The 22820-nt window shown below is 40.4% G+C and overlaps 1 protein-coding gene across 9 annotated transcripts in view; it reads left to right on the plus strand.

Moving 5' to 3' along the window:
* Positions 1-22820, plus strand: part of LOC126168613 (tyrosyl-DNA phosphodiesterase 2-like) — a 182140-nt gene that overhangs the window by 125289 nt on the left and 34031 nt on the right. For all 9 annotated transcript variants that reach the window (XM_049920579.1, XM_049920576.1, XM_049920572.1 and 6 more), the window contains one exon: positions 9589-9759. In XM_049920579.1, coding sequence (XP_049776536.1) covers positions 9589-9759 — 171 coding nt within the window. The remainder of the gene's footprint in view (positions 1-9588; positions 9760-22820) is intronic.

Raw genomic sequence — 22820 nt, forward strand, 5'->3', positions numbered from 1 at the left:
AAGACAAGTTTGTGGAAGTGGCAGCCATCTCTAAAATGAAGAGTGGATCAACTTTGATCAAAACAGCATCTCGTGCCCAGTTACAGGCACTGCTTGCTTGTAATGAGCTGGGTTACTTACTGGTGACTGTCATTCCCCTTGAAAGTCCAAACTCAATTTCGGGCATCATTTTCCACAGAGACCTACTCTTATGATCTGATAATGAGCTAAGTGCCTACTTGACATGATGGTACCATCACCTTGGCACTGGTACCTTCACCTTTGCCTTTTGAGAGCAATTCATTGCCTGAAGAGGTCAAGGTGATGGTATACCGATGCAGTGTGAAACTGCGTGTTCCCCTTTCCAAAGAGATGCAACCCAAATGCTTGAAATGTGGCCACATGTCTTCGTATGTCAATGCTTGCCCCATCTGTAGAGATTGTTGATGAGCACTGCTTGCGAATGCTCTCTGTGCACCTCCCTGTGTCTGTGTTAAATGTGAAAAACGCCACTCTCTATGTCCACCATACTGCACTGTTTTCCAGATAGAAAAGAAAATTTAAGAATACAAGACTGGACGTAATCAGTTACCAAGAGGCGAAGAAGTAGTAGGAGCGGTTGCACTCAGCATGTCAAATAGTGTCATATGGTATAGCTACGACAACAGTCACCCTTTTTGGCGACTGTACTCCCAACCGTGACACCTTCTACAGTGGGCCCTCAGGACCACTTAACCATGCTAGTCACTGTGATGGTGGGGAGCTCCCTCTTGCTGCTTTTTGCGTACCTACTTTGGGATTGGTGGCTTCCCACCTGCCAGGAACATTGGTCTTCACCTCCCAGTGGGAGACAAATGACCTTCCTCCAGTTTCTCTCCCCAGGGAGGGGTCGCTCGGAACACTTTCCTCCAAGGTTTGTGCTGTTCTGCAACCAGATGCCAGCCAGTGCTGAAGGAGCCACGAGCTGCTGGTTGCAGGGCTTCTCGATCAACATCTTTACCTGAAACTGATTCAGAGAAGCCCTTGCAGTCATAGAAATCATCTAAGGGGAGGAAGGACAAGAAAAAGTCCCCAAGGAGGAGGACATTCCAATGGCCCCCATGCACCAGATCCCGCCTGCTCCACTTCTGTGGCTGAGACAGAGATCATGGCGGCCCCAGAAACCCCAGTTTGCACCACACAACAGAACCCAGAGCATATGTATATTGATGACATAACCCCTCAACTAGGGGCAACAGGTGGCTATATTGCATAACCTACCCCCCCCCCCCCCCCCCCCCCCCCCCGGTCTTTTCATGGCCTCACTGTTCATCAACAACATTATTCTCCAGTGAAATTGTAGCAGTTTTTTCTACCACCTGGCTGAGCTATGACATTTTTTCAGCAGGTCATGTGCTTTCTGCATTGTCGTCCAGGAGACTTGATTTCCAGAAATATAGATCCCCAGCCCTTCGTGGGTAGTGGGGATATTATAAGAATCGTATTGCCAATGACAGGGTGTCAGGCGGAGTCTTCTTAATACACCTTTGGGGGCTGTGGCTGTCCTGGTAAGAGTATTTTAGGTTATTGCCTTCTGCAGAGTTTACTTCCCTTCCAATTGTGAATTATCTCAGAATGTACTGTTCGCATTCTGTTTTCAGGTCCACCCCACCTATCCTAATTTTGGGCGATTTCAATGCCCATAACCTTTAGTCGAATGGAACCATGGTCACTGGCCGCGATAAAGACCTCAAAAATTTGCTGGCACAACGTGACCTTTGCCTGTTGAATAATGGTATCCCCACACACTTCAGTGTGGCGTACAGAACCTTCTCGGCTGTTTACCTTTCCATTTTCCACCCTTGTCTTCTCCCATCCAAACACTGGAGAGATCACAATGACTTGTGTGGTAGTGACCACCTCCCGATTTTCCTTTCCCTCCCTCAGTGTCACTCATCTTGACACCTGCCTGGATGGGCTTTCAACAGTGCTGCTTGGGATGCTTTCACCTCTGCTGCATGGAATTATCGATGAGACAGTCCAGAATACAATCGCAGCCATCCTTTCGGCAGCCGATTTAGTGATCCCCTGTCCCGTGGGCACCCCTATGGAAGACAGTACCTTGGTGGTCCTAGGAAATTGCAGATGCCATTCAAGATCATAGTTAGGCTCTCTAACGCCCTAAGTGGCGCCCATCAATGGATCACATCATTGCTTTTAAGCGGCTCCTTGCCTGGGAATGGTACTTTCAACCATTGGACCACGTACATCTCCTTTGTAGGCTTGGGCTGAGATCAGATGTCTGTGGATACCATACACTTGCATGTACCTGGTATTCCCTGAATGGCACTGTCTACACTGCTGCAGATGCCGCCACCAAACATTTTGCTCTGCATTATGCTCAAGCCTTTTCTTTCTGGTATTGTAATTACGGTTTGTTTGCAAAGAGATTAGTGAGGCCTCCCTAATCTTGAATCGCCAAAAGTCAGTAGGAGTCGATCGACTCCCGTCTGCTCAAGTTTCTCCGTGTGACTGTTGCCAACATCAGCAATCTGATACAGACCGTTGCATTTGTAGCCATTGTGAAGTGACTGTTGTCCTGTGTTGAGTTCTGTAGTAAAATAATACATCTTTTGACGAGTGATGATGAAGCAGTTACTGGCCCATCGTGGACAACACCAAACGCTCCTTCTACTTGTCGGAGAAGGACGAGGGGTTGCTCATTACAAAATCGAGCAGGCAAAATAGTTAATAATGTTACTGAATGTTGGAAGCAGGAGAGCAGGAATAAAGAGTTCCTCCATCCTCTCTCTTATAAGCTGACAAGATTTACAGTGATATGAACAGGGTCAAGTTTCAGATCTGTGTAAATAATTTTTAGATTTTGCAAAGAGAATTCTGGGAAATCGCCAGAAACTCCTGGCAAAAAATAAGTAAATTTCAGTTCAAATTTTTCTATTAAACAGTGCTTTGAAACTGCCTTATGTTTTGTCTGAATTACTTTAAAGTGGCCATTCTGTTTTGTGTGTGAAAATAGTTTTTGCCATCCAATAGGTTACTCAGTATGGAAGAACAAAATAGATTTTTAGACACCCTCATGCAGCCTAATGGTTAAGGTACTAGACTGTGCCGAAGCGCTGATGACCTCGATGTTGAGCGCCCACAAGCCCCCCCCCCCCCGTGCCGAAGGCAGTTGGCACAACTCATGTCATGTCAGGATATTACATTGTAATAGAAATGCATCTTGGAAAATAGAAAACAGATTCATCGGTATGAAAAAGAGGATTTTCATACAGCTGAATTGGTTTTCTATTTTCCAAGATGCAATTCATAGCTGTAGTTGCCATGACTATATAGGTTTTTGCAATAGAAATGACTGCCATTATTATTTTTATTCAGTTACTTGTGACTGCATGCTGTGATAACTGGGACCATAACCTACCCTACCACGGAAGTGGTTTCAAATTGTCTATCTCTCCTTGCTACTTGCAATTACACATTCTACTTAAATTGACTTTTACTTTCTGATTTTATATTTTATTTCACTTAGGTCAGGTTCTAAGATGTAATGGGGAAAATCCAATGGATAATTTTGACAGGTGTGTCGTGAGACAAAAAATTGAAGACTTACTACTACTTGGTCAGGAGATTGCTCCCAGTCTATAGAAACTTTTACCAAATTTGAGGAAAAAATTGGCTGGACTTGTGTTATTTTCTCTGCAAAATATTTTGTTGTCTGTGGGATTCACATGGAGAAAATGTGCAGAATAAGGGATCCTTACTGCTAGAGCATGGCGACATTGGTGGTCGCATTTCATTGTAGAAATGAAACATATTTGGAAACCAACCACAGTAAGATGATGATGTCAGAGCTATGGGGTGGGGAACCTCCTCTAAAAGACTTATGGTGATGATTTGAAGAAGCGATTTTTTTCAGGGAAGCTCAACTAAAATTCTATGTTAAATCCATAAAAGGTGTTACTGTAGTCAAATGAACTCTGGAAACTTTGAAAGATGACTTGCAAATATATTTTTTTGCAAATCTTCCTCCAAACTTTGTCACTGTTATGGACAAAAATCCATACCATAACGAACAGGTGGAAAAAATACCCACAAAATATGATACCAAAGAAGGATATTGGAATGGTTGCAAAAGAGGTATGTTGCCTGTAATAAGAGCATGAGGAAGCAGGCTCTCTTTACATTAATTCAAGCACATAGACCAGCTAAAAACATGATCGACAAAATGGCAAAAGAGGAAAGCCATTTGTCCACTTGCCGCCCTATACCTATGATTTCAGTGCGGTTTTGTAGGGGCTAAGCATTTAGGGACTCTAGATATTGAACATCAGTGACAGGGGGAGCAAAGGTCATTATTTTGTCAGGGATGGCAGGAAGGAAGCAACACTTTGTGGGTGGTGAAGTGGGCTCTTTCCTTGGCTCAATGGGTGAGGTCTGAGTGAAACATTGGTGGTTCCACTAACAGTTATTTATTGAGATATAAGACCCTTCAAACAAACAGACTAATACATTGTATTTTAACTTGCTCAATTCCTTGTAGCAGTGGAGTCGTAGCTTGCAGATTCTGGTGACAGCGGATGCGACGACGTCTCGTGTTGCAGCAGCGCTCTGGCGGCTTATTCTTCCATTCAGTACAGTGCCTGTGACTTACTGCAGTGATGGCTTAGTCTTCTCCTTATGCATTATTAACAACTGGCTAAAGCAGGAGGTGGAGCTGTCTGTCCCGGAATCGAACCATCGACCATCAGGTGCGGCATCTTCTGACGGAGTTCAGCAGTCTCTGAGTTCACAGGTGACCCATTTGGGGAGGCCGTAGTCACTTTGTCCTCACTAGCCACCTGGGTAGATACCACATAAACATTTTTCTGGTAACATCTGGTATGGCATCTTCTGCTTTGACCTATTGGTGCAGTATCGACATCGTCTTCTGTTGAGCAGTGTAGTGCCTAAGTCGTTGTAGCGATGTATGATGATCATTGACTAACCATTGGTCCGTCTGTCTACATGATGTTTCTTCAAGTCTTCTTTCTCCCCTTGAAGGACCTCTCCAAAGGACCACCTCATACCCATTTATCGGAGGTATTTATACAGTGTTTTTGCCAATGTCGCAAAGTTTCTGGGGCGGCTACTGACCTTCGGTCATTGACCTATGCTTCTTATGTTGGGCAAAAATGTGGTCAATGTCCGCACACCCTGTTATCTCCTCCGCATTGCCAGATATGTCGTGCTAGTTCAGTACACTTACAGTTTATGGAGCATTGACTGATGTACAAACAGCACTGGTAGTTGTTCTCCTTGGTAGCGTTGCTTGTGTGCTCAGTCTTTGATCTGTTGAAGTGCTGACTGCTGCTGCGCAAAGTCTGCTGGTCATCGGCCTTCTCACATTGGGCAGAAACATGACCATTGTCACACATGTGCCGGCTTTCCTTGTTAGATTGTTGCCACTTCCGAATATTGTTGCTTAACATGTCAAAGTCTCTAAAAAGTCAATTAATGTATAATATGACATTCTGCTGTGAACAACCATAAATAACATGTAATTATTATACATATTTATTACACACTCTTCAGTATGGGCAGAAGTAAAAATAGTTGTTTAGAGTGCAAAACATTTCAGGGGACTTGTCCAAAGACAATCTGTTTAAGATTGAAAGGAGTCCTTTCTGTCAGAAACTGCTGATGACTGGGAAGAACACTGCAGGAAGGTCCAGCAATTGAAAGAAGATTGCTGGAGATGTGACACTGTCATTGAAATATCAGTATTAGACAAAATCATTATCAATACTGGTACTGCAGTAGCAACAGTAACACATGAGGCACAGATGGAGAACTTAATGAGACTGAGTCAGTGATTTATATGTATATACATTTGCTATGTGAATAAATGTTTAAAATTTAACACATTCTGTTTTTATTGCCGTATTGTAAATTTTACTATTGTTTCTTTTTAATTTCGAGTTGTCTGTGAGAATTAATACAGAATTAGTAGCCACAAGTACCATCATTCAGCAACAAACTACCAATTTACATTTCCCAAATCCTGTAAACTTTTATTACGCCCCATCTCAATTTTTCCTTTCGTACATACCATACATAGGAGTTGACAGCCATTGTGCCAGTGGCTAATCAAGGGCACTGTCAGCCCAAATTGAAATTTTTATGTGAAAGCAAGTGTGTTGCCACCACTGTTTGACGATAGCATGGCTTTTTACCTCTGCACTATCCCTCAGCCCTCAGCAGCCTGTGTGCTGTGAGTCAATAGGCAGAGCTTGCTTACTCCAGTCCCCGCACTCCTCTGATTTGCTCTTCTTTGTGTGAAAAAACTATGTGTACAACATCGGAGAGAGACTACAACCCTGTCTCACTCCCTCCCCAACCACTGCTTCCCTTTCACGCCCCTCGACTTTTATAACTGCCATCTGGTTTCTGTACAAATTGTAAATAGCCTTTTGCTCCCTGTATTTTACCCCTGCCATCTTTAGAATTTGAAAGAGAGTATACCAGTCAACATTGTCAAAAGCTTTCTCTAAGTCTACAAATGCTAGAAATGTAGGTTAGCCTTTCCTTAATCTATTTTCTAAGATAAGTCGTAGGGTCAGTATTGCCTCCCGTGTTCCAACATTTCTACGGAATCCAAACTGATCTTCCTCGTGGTTGGCTTCTACCAGTTTTTACATTCGTCTGTAAAGAATTTGTGTTAGTATTTTACAGCCATGGCTTATTAAACTGGTAGTTCGGTAATTTTCACATCTGTTAACACCTGTTTTCTTTGGGATTGGAATTACTATATTCTACTTGAAGTCCGATGGTATTTCACCTGTCTCGTACATCTTGCTCACCAGATGGTAGAATTTTGCCAGGACTGGCTCTCCCAAGTCTGTCAGTAGTTATAATGGAATGTTGCCTACTACTGGGGCCTTGTTTCAACTCAGGTCTTTCAGTGCTCTGTCAAACTCTTCACACAGTATCATATCTCCCATTTCATCTTCATCTACATCCTCTTCCATTTCCATAATATTGTCCTCAAGAACATCGCCCTTGTATAGACGCTCTATATACTCCTTCCACCCTTCTCCTTTCCTTTCTTTGCTTAGAATTGGGTTTCCATCTGAGCTCTAGATATTCGTGCAAGTGGTTCATCCATAGACTAATGGAATAAGTTTAGAAAAGGTTTGAAATTACATTAAAGTCAGAAAGTTACAAAGTGTTCATTGTCAAATACTTGATTAATATTGTGTGGGTAATTTATGCACCAATACCTCAAGACGTATACTTAGTGCCTAACTTTAAGACTTGCCTTATTGTGTTAACCTTTAATGTAATATTATACCTTTTAATGAGTGGATTATCATACCATTTTAAGTTTGGTCAATAATGTGTGAAGTACTGAAAATCAATTTTTTGTTGCCCCTGGAAGCCTTGAGATAGGCAACGTGCAACTGGGATGATGTACTGATTTAGCGATGTAGTAATATGCACTGAGATGACAAAAGTTATGGGATAGCGATATGCACATATACAAATGGCAGTAGTATCCTGTACGCAAGATATAAAAGGGCAGTGCATTGAAGGAGCTGTCATTTGCACTTGGCTGATTCATGTGGATAGATTTTTTGTGATTATGGTTGACAACGGGAATTAACAGACTTTGACTGCGGAATGGTAGCTTGGAGCTAGATTCAGGGGACAATCCATTTTGGAAATCGTTAGGGAATTCAATATTCAGAGGTCCAGTGTCTAGAGAGTGCCAAGAATACGAAGTTTCAGCCATTACCTTTCACTATGGATGATGCAGTGGCCGACAGCCTTCACTAGGGCAGTGGTGTTTGCGTATAGTTGTCATTTCTAACAGACAAGCAGCACTGTATGAAACGACCTCAGGAGTCAATGTGGGAAGTATGATGAATGTATCCGTTAGGTCAGTGTGGTGGAATTGGGCTTTCATGGGCTATGGCAGCGAATGACTGATGCGAGTGCATTTGCTAACAGCGCGGCATCGCCTGCATCTCCTCTCCTGGGCTTGTGACTGTATAGGTTGGACCCTAGATGACTGGAAACCCTTCTTTCACTCTAGATAAACAACTTCTTTTCCCAAGGAGAAGCTGTAACTAGTGCCCACAGTGGACCAGGAACTACTTCATGGCACATTTCATCTTAAGCGCAGCACATGGAGATAAAACACTGCATTCATCATCTGCTATGTCAGCGCTAATCTACATAAACTGAACTAAACTTCATCTGAACAGGCCTTCGAAGGCGCAGTGGCACTGACTGACTGCCCTGTAATCCTCTGCAGACAGGCATCACTGGATTCAGATATGGAATGGCATGTGGTCAGCACACTGCTCTCCCTTCTGTTGTCACTTTCTTGACTGGAGTTACTATTCTCAGAAGTAGCTCCTCAATTTGCCTCACGAGGACTGAGTGTACCCCACTTGCCAATGGCGTTCGGAAGACCGGATGGTCACCCATCCAAGTGCCAGACAAACCGATAGTGCTCTCCTTCGATGATCTTAATAGGAACCGGTGTTACCGCTGCTACTGTGTATGATATTGGTTTATTAATATGATTGTTTATGTATGGACTCTTGAGCACTAACAGACCAAAGGCTTTTGGTCTGAAAGATTCAGCATTACTGGCCAGGAGACCAAACAACATTTTTCACTATTTCCTTCTGAAGTCAGAAAAGATTGAACACAGAAAAACTGATTTCGTTCCGATCCACATAGCCTTTTGTATAATGTACTAGCAGTTGGTTCATTGTGAATGAAGATAATTTATTGCTGAATACTGAGATGTGCACTTGGGCTGTTGATACTTGTGGATGGGGAATTCTCAAATAAACAAAAAGTGTTGAATGTACTCCAAGAAAGTTTTGAGATATCAATAATTTTCATCAGTGATGAGAAAACAGTGTCTTGTAACTTTTCACTGTCACTTGTGAGTCCAATATTAAGAAAACATTGGCTCCTTACTCTTGTCAGTGCAGTATTTTTCACTTCCATATTTTAATTTATAACATAATATCAGCTAATCAATTGCAGAAAAAGTATTTCATGTATTATTGCACACAACTAGTCCCACAACTCTACTTCAATGGGACACTGGGACGAGGTGTTCTCCAGGGAGCATGAATTGTTTGCAGCCTGTTTGTGCCGATAGCTGTAGTTGAACTGGTATTCGTTTTAGAAATAGTTTGTATTCATTACACACACACACACACACACACACACACACACACACACACACAGGGAACTGAGGAACTGAGGAGATAGATAACTGGAAAACTGGCTTGCAGCTGACTGCCAGTGGTTCTGTACAATATCAGGTTTACAGTTTCTGTATCATTAGTTTAATCTGTCCCTGTACGGGGAAATGAGGGTTCAAGATACATTTGTCAGAAAGGAAACGCTTAAGTTATTGCGTACTGCCTGTCTCTTATAAATTTAGAAATTTGTAAAGGAGTTGTTAAAATGTTTGACTATAACATCGGCATCTTGTAAACACAATTTTTCAGTATCAATCAACTCATATTCCATAACTTGTGTCTATGCATTCTCAGTATCATTATGTGCAGTTTACTAACATATGTTCCATAATTTTTGTAGGCTCATATTGGACCCTTAAATTTATTGCTCATTAACACTCACTTGGAGAGCACTGCAGACCATGTAGCTGAAAGAATAAATCAGTTGAAGAGGATATTTCAGGAAATGTTGACGTGTCCTGAAGAAAAGGTTGTTATTTGTGGTGGAGATTTGAATTTGAGGGAAAAGGATGTAAGTATACATATTTATCAGTTTCACTCATTATTTTTAAATTCAATGATTCAGTTGTGCAGTGAAGTTACCCTACTCTTTGTCTTAATTCTTTGTGAATGACAAATACTTTTGAATGTAGAGGTGGCTACTGACAAATTTTACTGTGTGTTTACACAAGATTGCAAGACAACACACATGTTAAAGAAAAAATTCACATGGATGGTATGACATATCCAGTGCAATTACTAAGGAGTGCTTAAAAGGAAGCTCAGAACCTCTTACCTACCCGCGTAGTTGCAACATTAGAGGAAACATTTTTCCAGTTGTTCTAAAATTGAGAGTTGTGAAACCAGTGTATAGAGAAGTAAGGAAGGTATCTCAAACTATAGCCCAATATCGCTAACTCCCAGCTTTAGCAAGATAATACAAGGTGTACAACTTTGCTTCCGCTGTTTTTTTGCCAACATTTGAGGCTTTAATGAAACAAATTGGTTACACATGTATCATTCAAAGTATTTTCTGTCGTTGGTCACTACTTTCTCCCATCTTTCGGGCAGTGTACTAATCCCGTGCCCAAAAAATTGTTCATCTTTTAAAGCGGTCCATGAATCGATCCAATCTGTGACTTCTTCATGAGATCGGAAGTGTTGGTCAGCCAGGCCATGCGCCACTGATCTAAATGGGTGATAGTCAGAGGGAGCAATGTCTGGAGAATACGGCGGGTGGGGTAGGACTCCCATTTTAATGTTTTCAAGTTCATTTTGACCTCTTTTGAAACGTGGGGTCGAGCGTTGTCGTGCTGCAAAATCACTTTGTTGTGCCCCGGGATTGCTGTATTGCAGCTGTTTGTCTTTTAATGCTCTTCTCGGATGCATTAATTTCGTTCGATAACGAGCACCTGTGATTGTTTCACTTGATTTTACACCTCATGGTACAGGACACCGAGCTGGTCCCACCAAATGCAAAGCATGATCTTGGAGCCGTTAATATTCTGCTTGGTGATGTGGAAGAATGGCCGGGATATCCCCATGATTTTTGTGTTTAGGGTTATCATAGTGAACCCATTTTTCGTCCCCGGTCACAGTGCAATGCAGAAATCCCTTCTGTTTTTTCCTCTGAAGCAACTGTTAACAAAAACACAAATGCTGTTCATCGTCTCTTGGATTCAGCTCACACAGGACCCAAGTTCCTTCTTTCTGAATCATGCCCATAGCCTTGAGATGTTTTGAAATGGCTTGCTGTGCCACTCCCACTAATCGTGCCAATTCTTCTCGAGTTTGACGTGAGTCTTCAGTCAGCAATGTCTCCAATTCTGCATCTTCGAAAACATTTTCTCTTCCACCACTATGCTGGTCTATGAAGTTACAAATTACTGTTCTTGAAGCTGACAAAAGCATTAGACACGGTAAACCATAGCTAACTTCTCAAAAAACTGAAGTCTTCCATATATTAAGCTATGCAGATGACACCTCAGTTCTAATCTATGATAGGTAATATAAGGAGCTGTATCATTTGCTACTATAGTTCAATTCATTTATCTTGGCGACTCGCGCATGCGCGCCCAGACGCGGGAGATTGCAGCGTTGCCAGTTGCACGCGTCAAGAGAAGCAGCGCCGTAGCAGTGTAGTTCGCAAACTTACGTTTAGGGGGGAGCGCGCATTTTATGAAGTAAAGCCACCACAGCCGCATTAAACCTTTCGCTGCTACAGAGACGTGCTCCCGGAGGAGGTTCGAGTCCTCCCTCGGGCATGGGTGTGTGTGTTTGTCCTTAGCATAATTTAGCTTAAGTAGTGTGTAAGCTTAGGGACTGATGACCTTAGCAGTTAAGTCCCATAAGATTTCACACACACATTCAGAGACGTGCTCCCCGCATTCCGCGCCGTGCGCGATTTTGTAACCACTGCACTGCTCGCCTGTGCAGACACATAGTGTTCCAACTGCCTTGACACACTTATCATTCGATTTCACAAAAACTATTTGGTCCAAAAATTTGATTTTGACACATCTTCTTGACTGATAACTTCCCTCCCCATAAATGACTTAATTTTGTTTCGATTTTCAACGCAGTTATATTGCAGCATTAAATGTAGTAAACCATTGCATGAAATTTTGAAGAGTTTGCAGAGGTAAAGTATACTTTCCATATGTTCGATTGTAGTTGCCACAATGTTGAGAATGAAATGTGGACAAGATACCTAAATTTCATAGAAAATTTACTGTATAACAATATCTCATTTAATTTAAGTACCAGATTGGTGTTGTATGTAATATTGAGAAATATTCCGTCTTTCGCGACTGTAATAAAAGTTTTATTTACACCGGGCGCGTTTGACTTTATTTTAAAGCACTTCAACCAATCAAAAGGAAGTACTCAAAATACGTTAAACAAAACTGTGGACTTACAAAAACATTAGGACTTGAATATACTGTGCTCTGAGCTATGTCAAATATAATTTTTGTGTGTGGCACACACAAAGAGCATTTATTTGCTAAAACACTGATCAGCTGACACAAACGTTGAATATTGTGTTACCTCAGCACAAAACTACGAAAGATGACTTGGCAATGGAGGAGACAAAATGCTGTCCACTGAAGATGCTTCAAAAGAGAAAAACGCGTCTGGTCTAAATAAGACGCTTATTACAGTTGCAGAAGAGGAATATATTTCAATACCATTGGTAAAATTGCAACTGTGGAACAAAAACAAGAAAGAGAACATGAGTATTATTGTGTATGTGCCTTACCTTTCATTGTTGTCAATCGCTGCGATTGTCTTCTGCATCGCTGTAGTCAGTGTCGCAGTCCGAATCATCAGGTCTTAGAGTGATGACGATGGGTTCAAGCAGATTGTTAATTACAATTTCCCTGTCCATGTCCTCCTCCTGTAGCCTTTGTACATGCCGAAAACATTCAGCCCATGCTGAAGGAGTAATTCTGTCAAGTGCTTCGTGCAGAAGCCTTTCTGTATCGGCAATTTTAAATGTCACGTTTCGTTCTGCGACATACCCTTTCACTTGTGCCCAAATTAACTCTATCGGATTGTATTGGCAATGGTACGGTGGCAAACGCAAAACTGTGTGTCCATGTTCCTGTGCAATACAATCGATTTCATGAACTTTTGTGCGAGGCTTATGAAGCACTACAAGATTCAACATTTCAGCATGAGTTTGGTTGGCAGTATGTGGTATATTTTTACTTGCAAGCCTTATCATGATATCGGCTTTTTTTGTACTTGTTGTGGGTGTCTTGTCAACAACAACAGAGTGATAACTCGCATTGTCCATTAGAATCACCGAGTTTGGAGGCAAGTAAGGGAGAAACTGATTCCTAAACCACAATTTAAATGTCTCAGAGTTCATTTCGGAATGATAATCCCCGGAATTTCTCTTTTTTGCTCGGAACACTAATTTGCTTTCTGGAATGAATCCAGAAGCAGAGCCAGCGTGAAGCACAATTATTCGTCCACCTTTACCAACTGCTACTTTAAACCCACCCGAACCATCACTCGTTTTCCAACACGCTTTCCTTGTGTGATTTTGGTTTACCCATGTTTCGTCCAAGAAAAAAATGTTCTTATTCCCGGATTTTCTTACTTCAATAATACGTCTTAAAAACTGGGCCCTTGAAGCAGCGATATCACTACGTTCCATTAAAAACTTTCTTCCGTCATTTGTATGTACATATTTGAATCCAATGTTTTTAAGTATTCTATTCATTGAAGTCATGCTACCTTTAAAATTTATGGTTTCACACATTTTCACAGTGATTTTTTTTTACAGTAGGAAATTCGCCTGTGTTGTACATGTTGAGCACTTCTCGCCTTAGAACATCTTTGTCGAAATTATCTAAATTAGTTACAGTCCTCTCTAGAGTGCGATATTTCCCTGCCGATCTGAAAAGTGGGCTTCCACAGGTCTCCGTAGATAACTTTCCTTCATTGGCAATCCGCTGAACTGTTCTCAAGCTAACGCCTGTCGCTTCTGCAGTGTGTTTCTGAGATCTGGCGACATCCGTGATAGGTCCACCGTTTTCTGCTTCGCGCTTGAAAAAAGTGTGTATCCGGTAAATTATGTCCCTCGCCTGTTTATGGAGAGTTTGTCGCTTACCACCATAATCAGCCATGCCAGCTTGCAACAAATGCGATAAAAATTCACCAAAGAATAACTACAATCACATTTAACACTCGCACTCGCCAAGACATTCCCAGCAGACCGTTCAGAAAACTACTGAACACTCATTGGCTGTCAGCGGATGCGTGACGTCAGGTGCGTAGAACGAGCCTTAAATCGACCGCAGTCGTTCGTGGTTCCAACTATACAGTGTGTTCATTTTAATTGGAGACATTGAAATATCCGCAAATCTACACATTGGATCAAACAAATTTATAACTAAATTATTTTTTGTCTCAGAGGGGGGCATCCAATGATACCAAATCCGACGAATTTGTGGTCAAATTTGTTATAATTGGATGTCCCATTCCGGGAGGAACTAATTTTCATTAGGATTTCTTTTGGCTCTGTGTGTCGTTTTCAAGAGATTTCAATGTCCCCAGTTAAAATGAACACCCTTTATAACGTAAACAGTGTTTATAAATTGGGAAATATTCTATCTTTAGCAACTGTAACAAAACTTTCTTTATACCAGAGTCATTTCGCTGTTTTCTAAAACGTTGTGGTTAAAACGAAGTTGGCGAAGTACACAAAACTGAATTTTGGACGTAATAAAACATAAAACTAAAATATATTGCCAGTGAGGCGCAGTGCGCAAACATTTTATGTTTGTCACAACGGACAGCAAATACTTGCCAAAACATAGATCAGTCGACGAAAACATTGAATATGATGTTGCCAAAGCAGCGAAGCAAAGAATTCCGTCAGACAATCAAATAGCTCGACAACGTACGAGCCGAAATTCTGCTCTAAATAATACTTTTAATACTGCCGCAAAAGAATATATCTCAATATGAATAGTAAAACAGCGACTGCGGAAGAGACGATATACAAACAAAACGGATAACATGAATATTGTATGTGTGCCTTTTCATTGTTTTTAATTGCTGTGAAAAGAAATATTGGAGGAGAAAATTAGAAAAACTGAAAACTTGTTATGATTATAATGGAGAGACAAAGCACAGGAAATTTCAAAAGATTACATTCAAACGAATGAAATTCATTAAATAAGGCATTTCGCTATTGTTTGTAAATAAATAAAATATTAAGTAAGCAACAAGGCTTGAACTCAGAATCTTCCGATTAGAACCATTACGCTAACGCAGCTGCTTGTTTCAGAGATCTCCTGGAGCACTCTAAACGTATGCAAAATACCGACAAACACTGTTGGGGTGACTATGAATTACTCACGTTGCGAAAAAGCAGTTCGTGAGACTGATACAAACACCTTTCCTTGCTACCGCCTGAATTAGGAGGCTTATTGTTTGTTTGGTTTAATTAATTAATAGAATATGAAGCAATTGGTGTAAAGAATGCTTTTTCCAAACTTTCTATAAAAGAAAGTCTGCTATCAAGACATTGCTTTTGTTCAATTACTTCATTTATGACTGAACGTTTGTAAAACTGAAGACACTCGTCGGTGCTCTGCACTGCAGTCGAGATCTGGCAACGTCGTTCTCTGTTCATTGGCTGACTGTGATTTGTGACGTCAGATGCGCAGAACGAACCTAAACTCGGCCGCCAAGATATATGACGCGCACTATAGTGATGTAATAGCAGTAACAATTTTCAGTGATCAGGACCCAAGACCTCAAGGTGAATGTCAGAAATTTAAATTACTGGTTTTTAAAACAAGCAGTTCTCACCTCAACAGTGTAAATGATTGACAGTATTGGCCCAATAATAGGCCACCACCACATATAATCCATACCCCTAAGTTAAGAGGATGAGATAAAACAAATGTTTTGCGCAAAATAAGCCGCATACTGATTGATCGGAGAAAAATAGCTTGAAATCTACTTGTCTTAGCCTGTAAAATGCAGTTATGTACCACAAACATTTGTGCTAACAAATGATACAAGAAGTTGACACCGTACATACTTGCACCCTATTTTGTGTTATTCGCTCTCATCACTATCAGTTGTATTATTCACTCCATCACTCTCACTACCATCAATTTCTTAATTCCCTTCCCAAAGTACGTCATTCTCGGTGCCATTCAGTGCACTCGATATTGAGCCATTTCTTGAACCCCGTGGTAGTGCACTCTGATGAGGTAGAGGACCATGGAGCAAGAATCCATTCACACAGAAGAGTGATTGGCGACTTTTTAATCTTTACCGGTTGGTGAAAGGCATGAGATTCTTCCAGGAGCCAATCTAAATATATTTTTCAGAGGTTGACCTTGAATGGCTTGTTTAAGATCACATCTAACACCTGTAGTTTTGAGGTCATTCTTCCAGACATTGTGATAAGATCTGTCTTTTGTGTAACAAGTGTATCTTTTACTTCAGCATTTAGATGTCTTTTAAAAGCATCCAAAACTAGCTTGGCTTTCTTAGCAAGCTCTGCCCTAGGTCTGAAAAACCAAACAGTAGACAGTTGGTCAACAATCAGTTGCATTTTTATCCAGCCCTTTTCTTAGCAGCAAATCACTAAACCCTTCAGGAAAGTTTTCTTTATGTATGGCGTGTCTGAGTGTCTTAACGGAAATGAGTATGAATGACACTTCACAACTGAATGACGTACCACTGAAAGTTAACCGTTTTCTCATCAAAATATGTTGGCATACTCTGTACTAGTGCAGTACATTGTCAGAGAGCAAAGTCATTTCTCCACATAAACTGATAACAACAATCAGTACTTGGATGGAATTCTCCTTGCAGCACGTTTAAGACACTTGCTATTTCCAAGGCCTTCAGTTGGATTATTTCTCATGAGATAGGTGTTCTATCTTTTCTGCTATATTGCACATACTCAAGTTACGGATATATGCCACATTGTGGCTCTCTGATTTTCTCATGGAAACTGCATTGTTTCAGTTTTCTTCCGAAGTGCCCCAACGCTGCACATTAGATCACTCCAGGCCATACTTTCTTCTGGCACCTCTGTTGGTTGTGGTTTTGACATAAAAATTCCATGGCTTGACAATGCTTTTCAATCAAAAAGGTCATTCATATCAGCATATAAATCAAGTTTCTTATCAGTATTCAACTGAAATAAAATTGTAAGCTAACAAACCAATAGACCTAAATGATGTTAATGCCAAAAAAATACTGGTAAAAGTTTACATTGTTGTGTAATAAAATGCCTTGCCACTAGTTCTGGTTACAGACTGAGCATAATTTATTTAGAGCAAGTGTTATAAAAACACAAAGTAGTGGATAAAATTCCACCCTAACTTTTAGAGGGTGAAATTTGGATAAAGAGTGCAGCTTATTTGTGGGCCAATATGGTACTTCAACATTGGTAAGTAGCTGAAAATCGCCCTGAGTATTGTCAAACGATTGACAGCTGCTGTGAATTGGTGTGTTGGGGAAGCTCCTGAGAGTCAAGTACCTGTGATACCAGTACCTGAGGTACCTCATGTATCTTCCTTCTCTGTGGATCCTGCCTTCTCTGCACAAGGTATAGGATCTGTCATTTTCCACTTGACTGCGAGTGACACGTCAACGGTAGATCTAGGCATCCTGTTCTGGGTGGACGGAGACCATGGAGGACTCAGGGTGTTGTACCAATCCTGCTGACCAACAAGTCTGAGGTGCTGTCTGTCACTGAAACTGAGCCAGTGGAACTCACTTCACCTGTTTTGGGAAACCCGTTCTGTCCAGTATCTACATCTACATGCATACTCTACAAATCACATTTAAGTGCCTGTCAGAGAGCTCATCAAACCACCTTTACAATTCTCTATTATTCCAATCTCGTACAGCGTGCAGAAAGAACAAACACCTATACCTTTCTGTACAAGCTCTGATTTCCCTTATTTTATTGTGGTAATCGTTTTTCCCTATGTAGGTTGGTGTAAACAAAATATTTTCACATTCGGGGGGAGAAAGTTGGTGATTGGAATTTCGTGAGAAGATTCTGTCGTAATGAAAAATGCCTTTCTTTTAATGATGTCCAGCCCAAATCTTGTGTATCATTTCAGTGACACTCTCTGCCATATTTCGTGATAATACAAAATGTGCTGCTCTTCTTTGAACTTTTTCGATGTACTCCATCAATCCTATCTGGTAAGGATCCCACAGCGTTCTAAAAGAGGACAGACAAGTGTAGTGTAGGCCATCTCCCTAGTAGATCTGTTACATTTTCTAAGTGTCCTGCCTGTAAAATGCAATCTTGGGTTAGCCTTCCCTACAACATTTTCTGTGTGTTCATTCCAGTTTAAGTTGTTCATAATTGTAATTCCTAGGTAGTTAGTTAAATTAACGGCTTTTATGTTTGACTGATTTGCCATGTAATCGAAGTTTAACGGATTCCCTTTAGCACTCATGTGGATGACCTCCCACTTTTTGTTATTTAGGGTCAATTGCCAATTTTTGCCCCATTCAGATATCTTTTTGAAATCGTTTTGCAATTTGTTTTGATCTTCTGATGACTTTATTAGTCGATAAATGACAGCGTCATCTGCAAACAACCTAAGATGGCTGCTCAGACAGTCTCCCGAATCATTTATATAGATAAGGAACAGCAAAGGGCCTATAACACTACACTGTCGAGGAGGAAAATGCAAAAGGGTAGGGGTATATTAAGCATTGGCAGTTCAGACTTATGGTGAATGATGGTACCCCTTACGGAAATGGCAGCAAGTGATACGAAAGGACACCAGGTGAACTCAGTGTATATATCTGGGGGCCTCACTCAACACGTTGAAGAGGCTATTCCAGCAGCCATTGATGGAACAGGTTGCAATCTACTGCAGATTGTCAGGCATGTTGGAGCAAATGATGCCTGTCGTCTGGGCTCCACGATCATACTTGGGTTATTTCAGTGACTGGCAGGGAATGTTGAAAAGACCAGCCTTGTGCACGTACTTTCAATAAAGCTCACAGTTTGCAGCGTTGTCCCCAGAACTGATAATGGCACTTTGGATTTGAGTGTAGTGGTAGGATTAAACCAGAGGCTTTGAAGGTTCTGTGACAAGCTAAGCTGATACTACCTTGACTTGCACCATAGGGTCAAGAACTGTAGGGTCCACCACAAATAGGCCAGGTGTGCACTACAAGTCAGAGGCTGTTACTCAGGTAGCTGACCATGTGTGGGGTGCATGTAAGGGATTTTTAGATTAAGCAGCTCTCCATCCAATACAGATAACGATAGCCATAGGAATCTCAGAAAAATTAGTGTCAGATTGAAAGAAATACCTCCCACAGATTAGAGTATTAAAATACTAATGGTAAACTGTCAAAGCATTAGCAACAAAGTGCTGGAGTTTGAAGTGCTCACAAAAAGTAGTGAAACTTGCATACTAGTAGGTGCAGAAAGCTGGTTGAAATGTGATATTGGTAGCAGTGAGATTTTTAGGGAAATTTTGATTGTATATCGAAAGTATAAGCGAATTGGAAATTGAGGTGGTATATTTGTCACAATAGACAAGATTTTTATTCCAGTCTTTGATCACAAATGAGTTCTTTAGACGATGACTGGTTTCAGTCCGTAATGAACATCCTCAGATCTATAATATACAAATATATACACCTAGTGAGCAGTGTGTCTTTCAACATAATACAGCAATATGTATCACAATATACTATCATACAACCAGGGAGGTGTACAGAGAATACGGTAAAACGTACCTTTTTTACACCATGTCCTAAAGTGATAAGGCCATAATGGCATCGTCAAAACATATAATTATAATCAGCATAGCATCGTCATATAGATCTAAAATAAGGTGCAGAATACGCCGCATCGTCCACACAATTATTGCAACTGGCTACTGAAGTACAGTAGCTACCAAAAATCTGTTTGCCTACATCAGCCCTAGATGTCGCTACTGTCGACTTGGAGGTAGTCATCATTTACGCGAAAAACATAATCTGATAAATACACATTATGTAAAATACATGTAGCAAACTTTTAAAATGGGTAACTATCATAGAAACTAAATTGCGATGCATTAAAAGACGGATACAGTTACCCATATAACATTATTAAAAGGAAATATACGAATAGAATAGGACCGATCCTTTTTATGGTGAATTTATGGTCAACAATTAATATACGTATTACATTTCCTGTAGCAACCTATAAATTGCCTGTGAAAGATAAAATATCTATATGACAGCTGAAAAAAGAATAGGCCGCCAGGATGTTATTTAGGCGTGCACCGATCTTAAGAACTTAACCACTAGAGGGCTTTACGTATCTCCCACAGGAAACTTTTAAACAACATATTAACAGTTAATAAATAAAACTATATAATCTGATTATACATTCAATGAATAGGTAGGACATAATTTGTTACAGGATTAATGCGATTAATGTATGGAAGTAAGGCAAATGCCTACTGTTCTCGACATAAATCGTCAAGTAAGGCTGGGTATAAATATGCGAGGCATTATTTGGTTATCGTAGTAAGTTATCAAACAAAGCAAAGTAGGTGTTGGGCACAAAATCGCTTCGTCCATTGAGCACCCTAGTGGGCTCAAGCTTTTTCGCTTTGTAAATCTCCAACTCCTCCAACAAGTCAAGAGCGCGACCCTTCTCTGCCCAGTGTAGAATACGCATACAACTCTTGATATTGCCTAGGGTGTGGCCGGTTTCTGCCAAATGCATTCCCAAATTCGCAATTTCTGCTTAACCAGGGTGTCTACGTCCCGGGACAACCGGGAGATCCGGGAAAAACCCAGGAAATTTTTCATCCGGGAAAAACCGGGAATCTTTTTGACTTCCGGAAATTTTTCATTGTTTTAGTTTTCATTTAAATTTTTGTGATTTTGACTGGTAAGAACCAATACTCTAACAAAAAAAATTACTGTATCCCGCCTCTGCAGAATAATAATGCAGCAACAAAACATGAACGAGAGAAAAAAACGAAAATAAAACTTAAGTCGCAAAGAAAATGCGCCATATACAACAAAACACAGTGCTCATACAAGTGTCTGCCAACAGCAAAGTGTGTCAAAGGCTTTAGGAAGACTGTGCAGTGCTTCTTAACAATAAATTGCCTCCAATGAGCGTGACGTGACAGTTTTTTACATTAGATTCATTTTAATGCAAGATCTTTTAATGTTTCCCATGTACAAACATGCAGGCTTCCTGCGTCATCGTAGCTGCGCAAGTGCAGTGACGCCTGAAACGTACCTTTCTAATAGGTCACGGAAAAATATTTCGAGTATTGCTTTGAAAAGTGTTACTTTCAAAGTAAATTTCCTTTTATGTAAGGTAAACTATGTGAGAGAGAGTACGACGAATTTCTTAAATTACAGAGCGTTTGACTCTCATTTAAAAATCAACTCTTTGGGGATGACTATATGAAGAATTTCGAGCCCAGAAGATCAGACATTTACGTCGTTATTAAAAAATTTTACTGACACATTTATGTGATGCATGACGCGCAAAAAAGATCAACAATACATGTGGAAGCTTAGCTTCTCTTGCAGCTTATTAATCTTAGAGACCAATATTATATGTGATAGCTTTGCTTTTCTTGTAGCAACTATTGTACATTAATTTAAGCCATTAATTTTTGTTATTTGTGTGTTCACGCTACTTAAGAGTGATCTTGCTATTGGCTGACTACATCACGTGTCAAATGCTGTCATCAGCTGGCGAGATCAGGTGACATGAGCTGTGACTGGCTTACAAAAGCGCGTCGCAATCTCGATTTTAATGCTTCGGAAAGTAACATGCTGTGTTTGGTGGAATTCTAATTTATACCTTCGTAACACGAAAATATGCAGTGTGTATGTTGCTGCATATCAAAGATCTTTCCAAAACGTGTTGTTGCCCCTGAGTTTCATTTTCTAAAGTGCCGGGAAATTCTACGCCGGTGTATAAAACCATAAACTGTAAAAGGATTGATAAGTGCCGAGAAAAAGTATACTTTCACTTAACACGGAAAAAGTGTTTTTTCATCCGAGAGAAAGTGTATTTTCAACCGGGAAAAATCCGGGAATTATTTTTCCTTGTCCATGTAGACACCCTGTTAACGATTATGAAAAGAAATCGCCAAAAATGATGAATCCCAAGCTCCCCCAACTGAGATCACAGGTTAAGATACATAAAGAAGGAAACCCAGTCCGTCCAATTGTTAACAATTTGTCAAAGCCATGTTGTAAACTAAATAAGTTTCTTAGCAACAAACTTGAAGCATATTATGTGACGTAGCATGTGAAAGTTGCTGGATTGGGACGGGTTACTCTTGTAACTGAAACATCAGATCTGAAGATGGTTCTGAATGAACCGAAACCGGTCATATGAATAATAAAAAAAAAAAAATTTTTTGCAATCAAGACGGATTTTAAGTAACATTATAAAATCAGTGATTGCTGTTATCCCATAAGACATAATTGCAAAACTTGAAGCAGTCTACACTTTCTCTATCAATTTCGGGTTGAAAAACAGTTCTGACCTTGCCAATGCAATTAAAGATATACATATTCCAAATAATGCCACACTAGCTTCCCTAGATGTAAAAAAAAACCTCTACGATAGTGTCCCAATAAAGGAAACAATTCAGATTATTAAATGTAATCTGCTAACTCATAACAAGATTAGTACTGCAGAATACTTAGAATTAATAGAACTTTCAGAATTTGCGTTAACTTATAGCTATATTACATTCAGTGGCAAAATATATCAACACAAAGATGCTCTTGGGATGGGTAATAGTTTGGCTGGTACGTTAGCAGACATTTTCATGAATGACATGGAATTTAAGTTCTTTGCTATGTTTCCACGACTGAAAGACAAGACCATATATTATAATGTTATATCGATGATATCTTGTTAGAGTTAGAGGGGGACTAGAGTGAGGTTACCGCATTTGCTCAAGACATAGCATGCACCAAAAAAGTAGCGTTTACTACAGAAATAGAAGTAGGCTCCATTAACTATTTAGACCTTACCATTAAGAAGGTTGATAACTGACATAAATTTTCGATTTTAAGAAAGTCTACATG

This window comes from Schistocerca cancellata, chromosome 1 (assembly GCF_023864275.1).
Source record: "Schistocerca cancellata isolate TAMUIC-IGC-003103 chromosome 1, iqSchCanc2.1, whole genome shotgun sequence".
Classification (NCBI taxonomy): domain Eukaryota; kingdom Metazoa; phylum Arthropoda; class Insecta; order Orthoptera; family Acrididae; genus Schistocerca; species Schistocerca cancellata.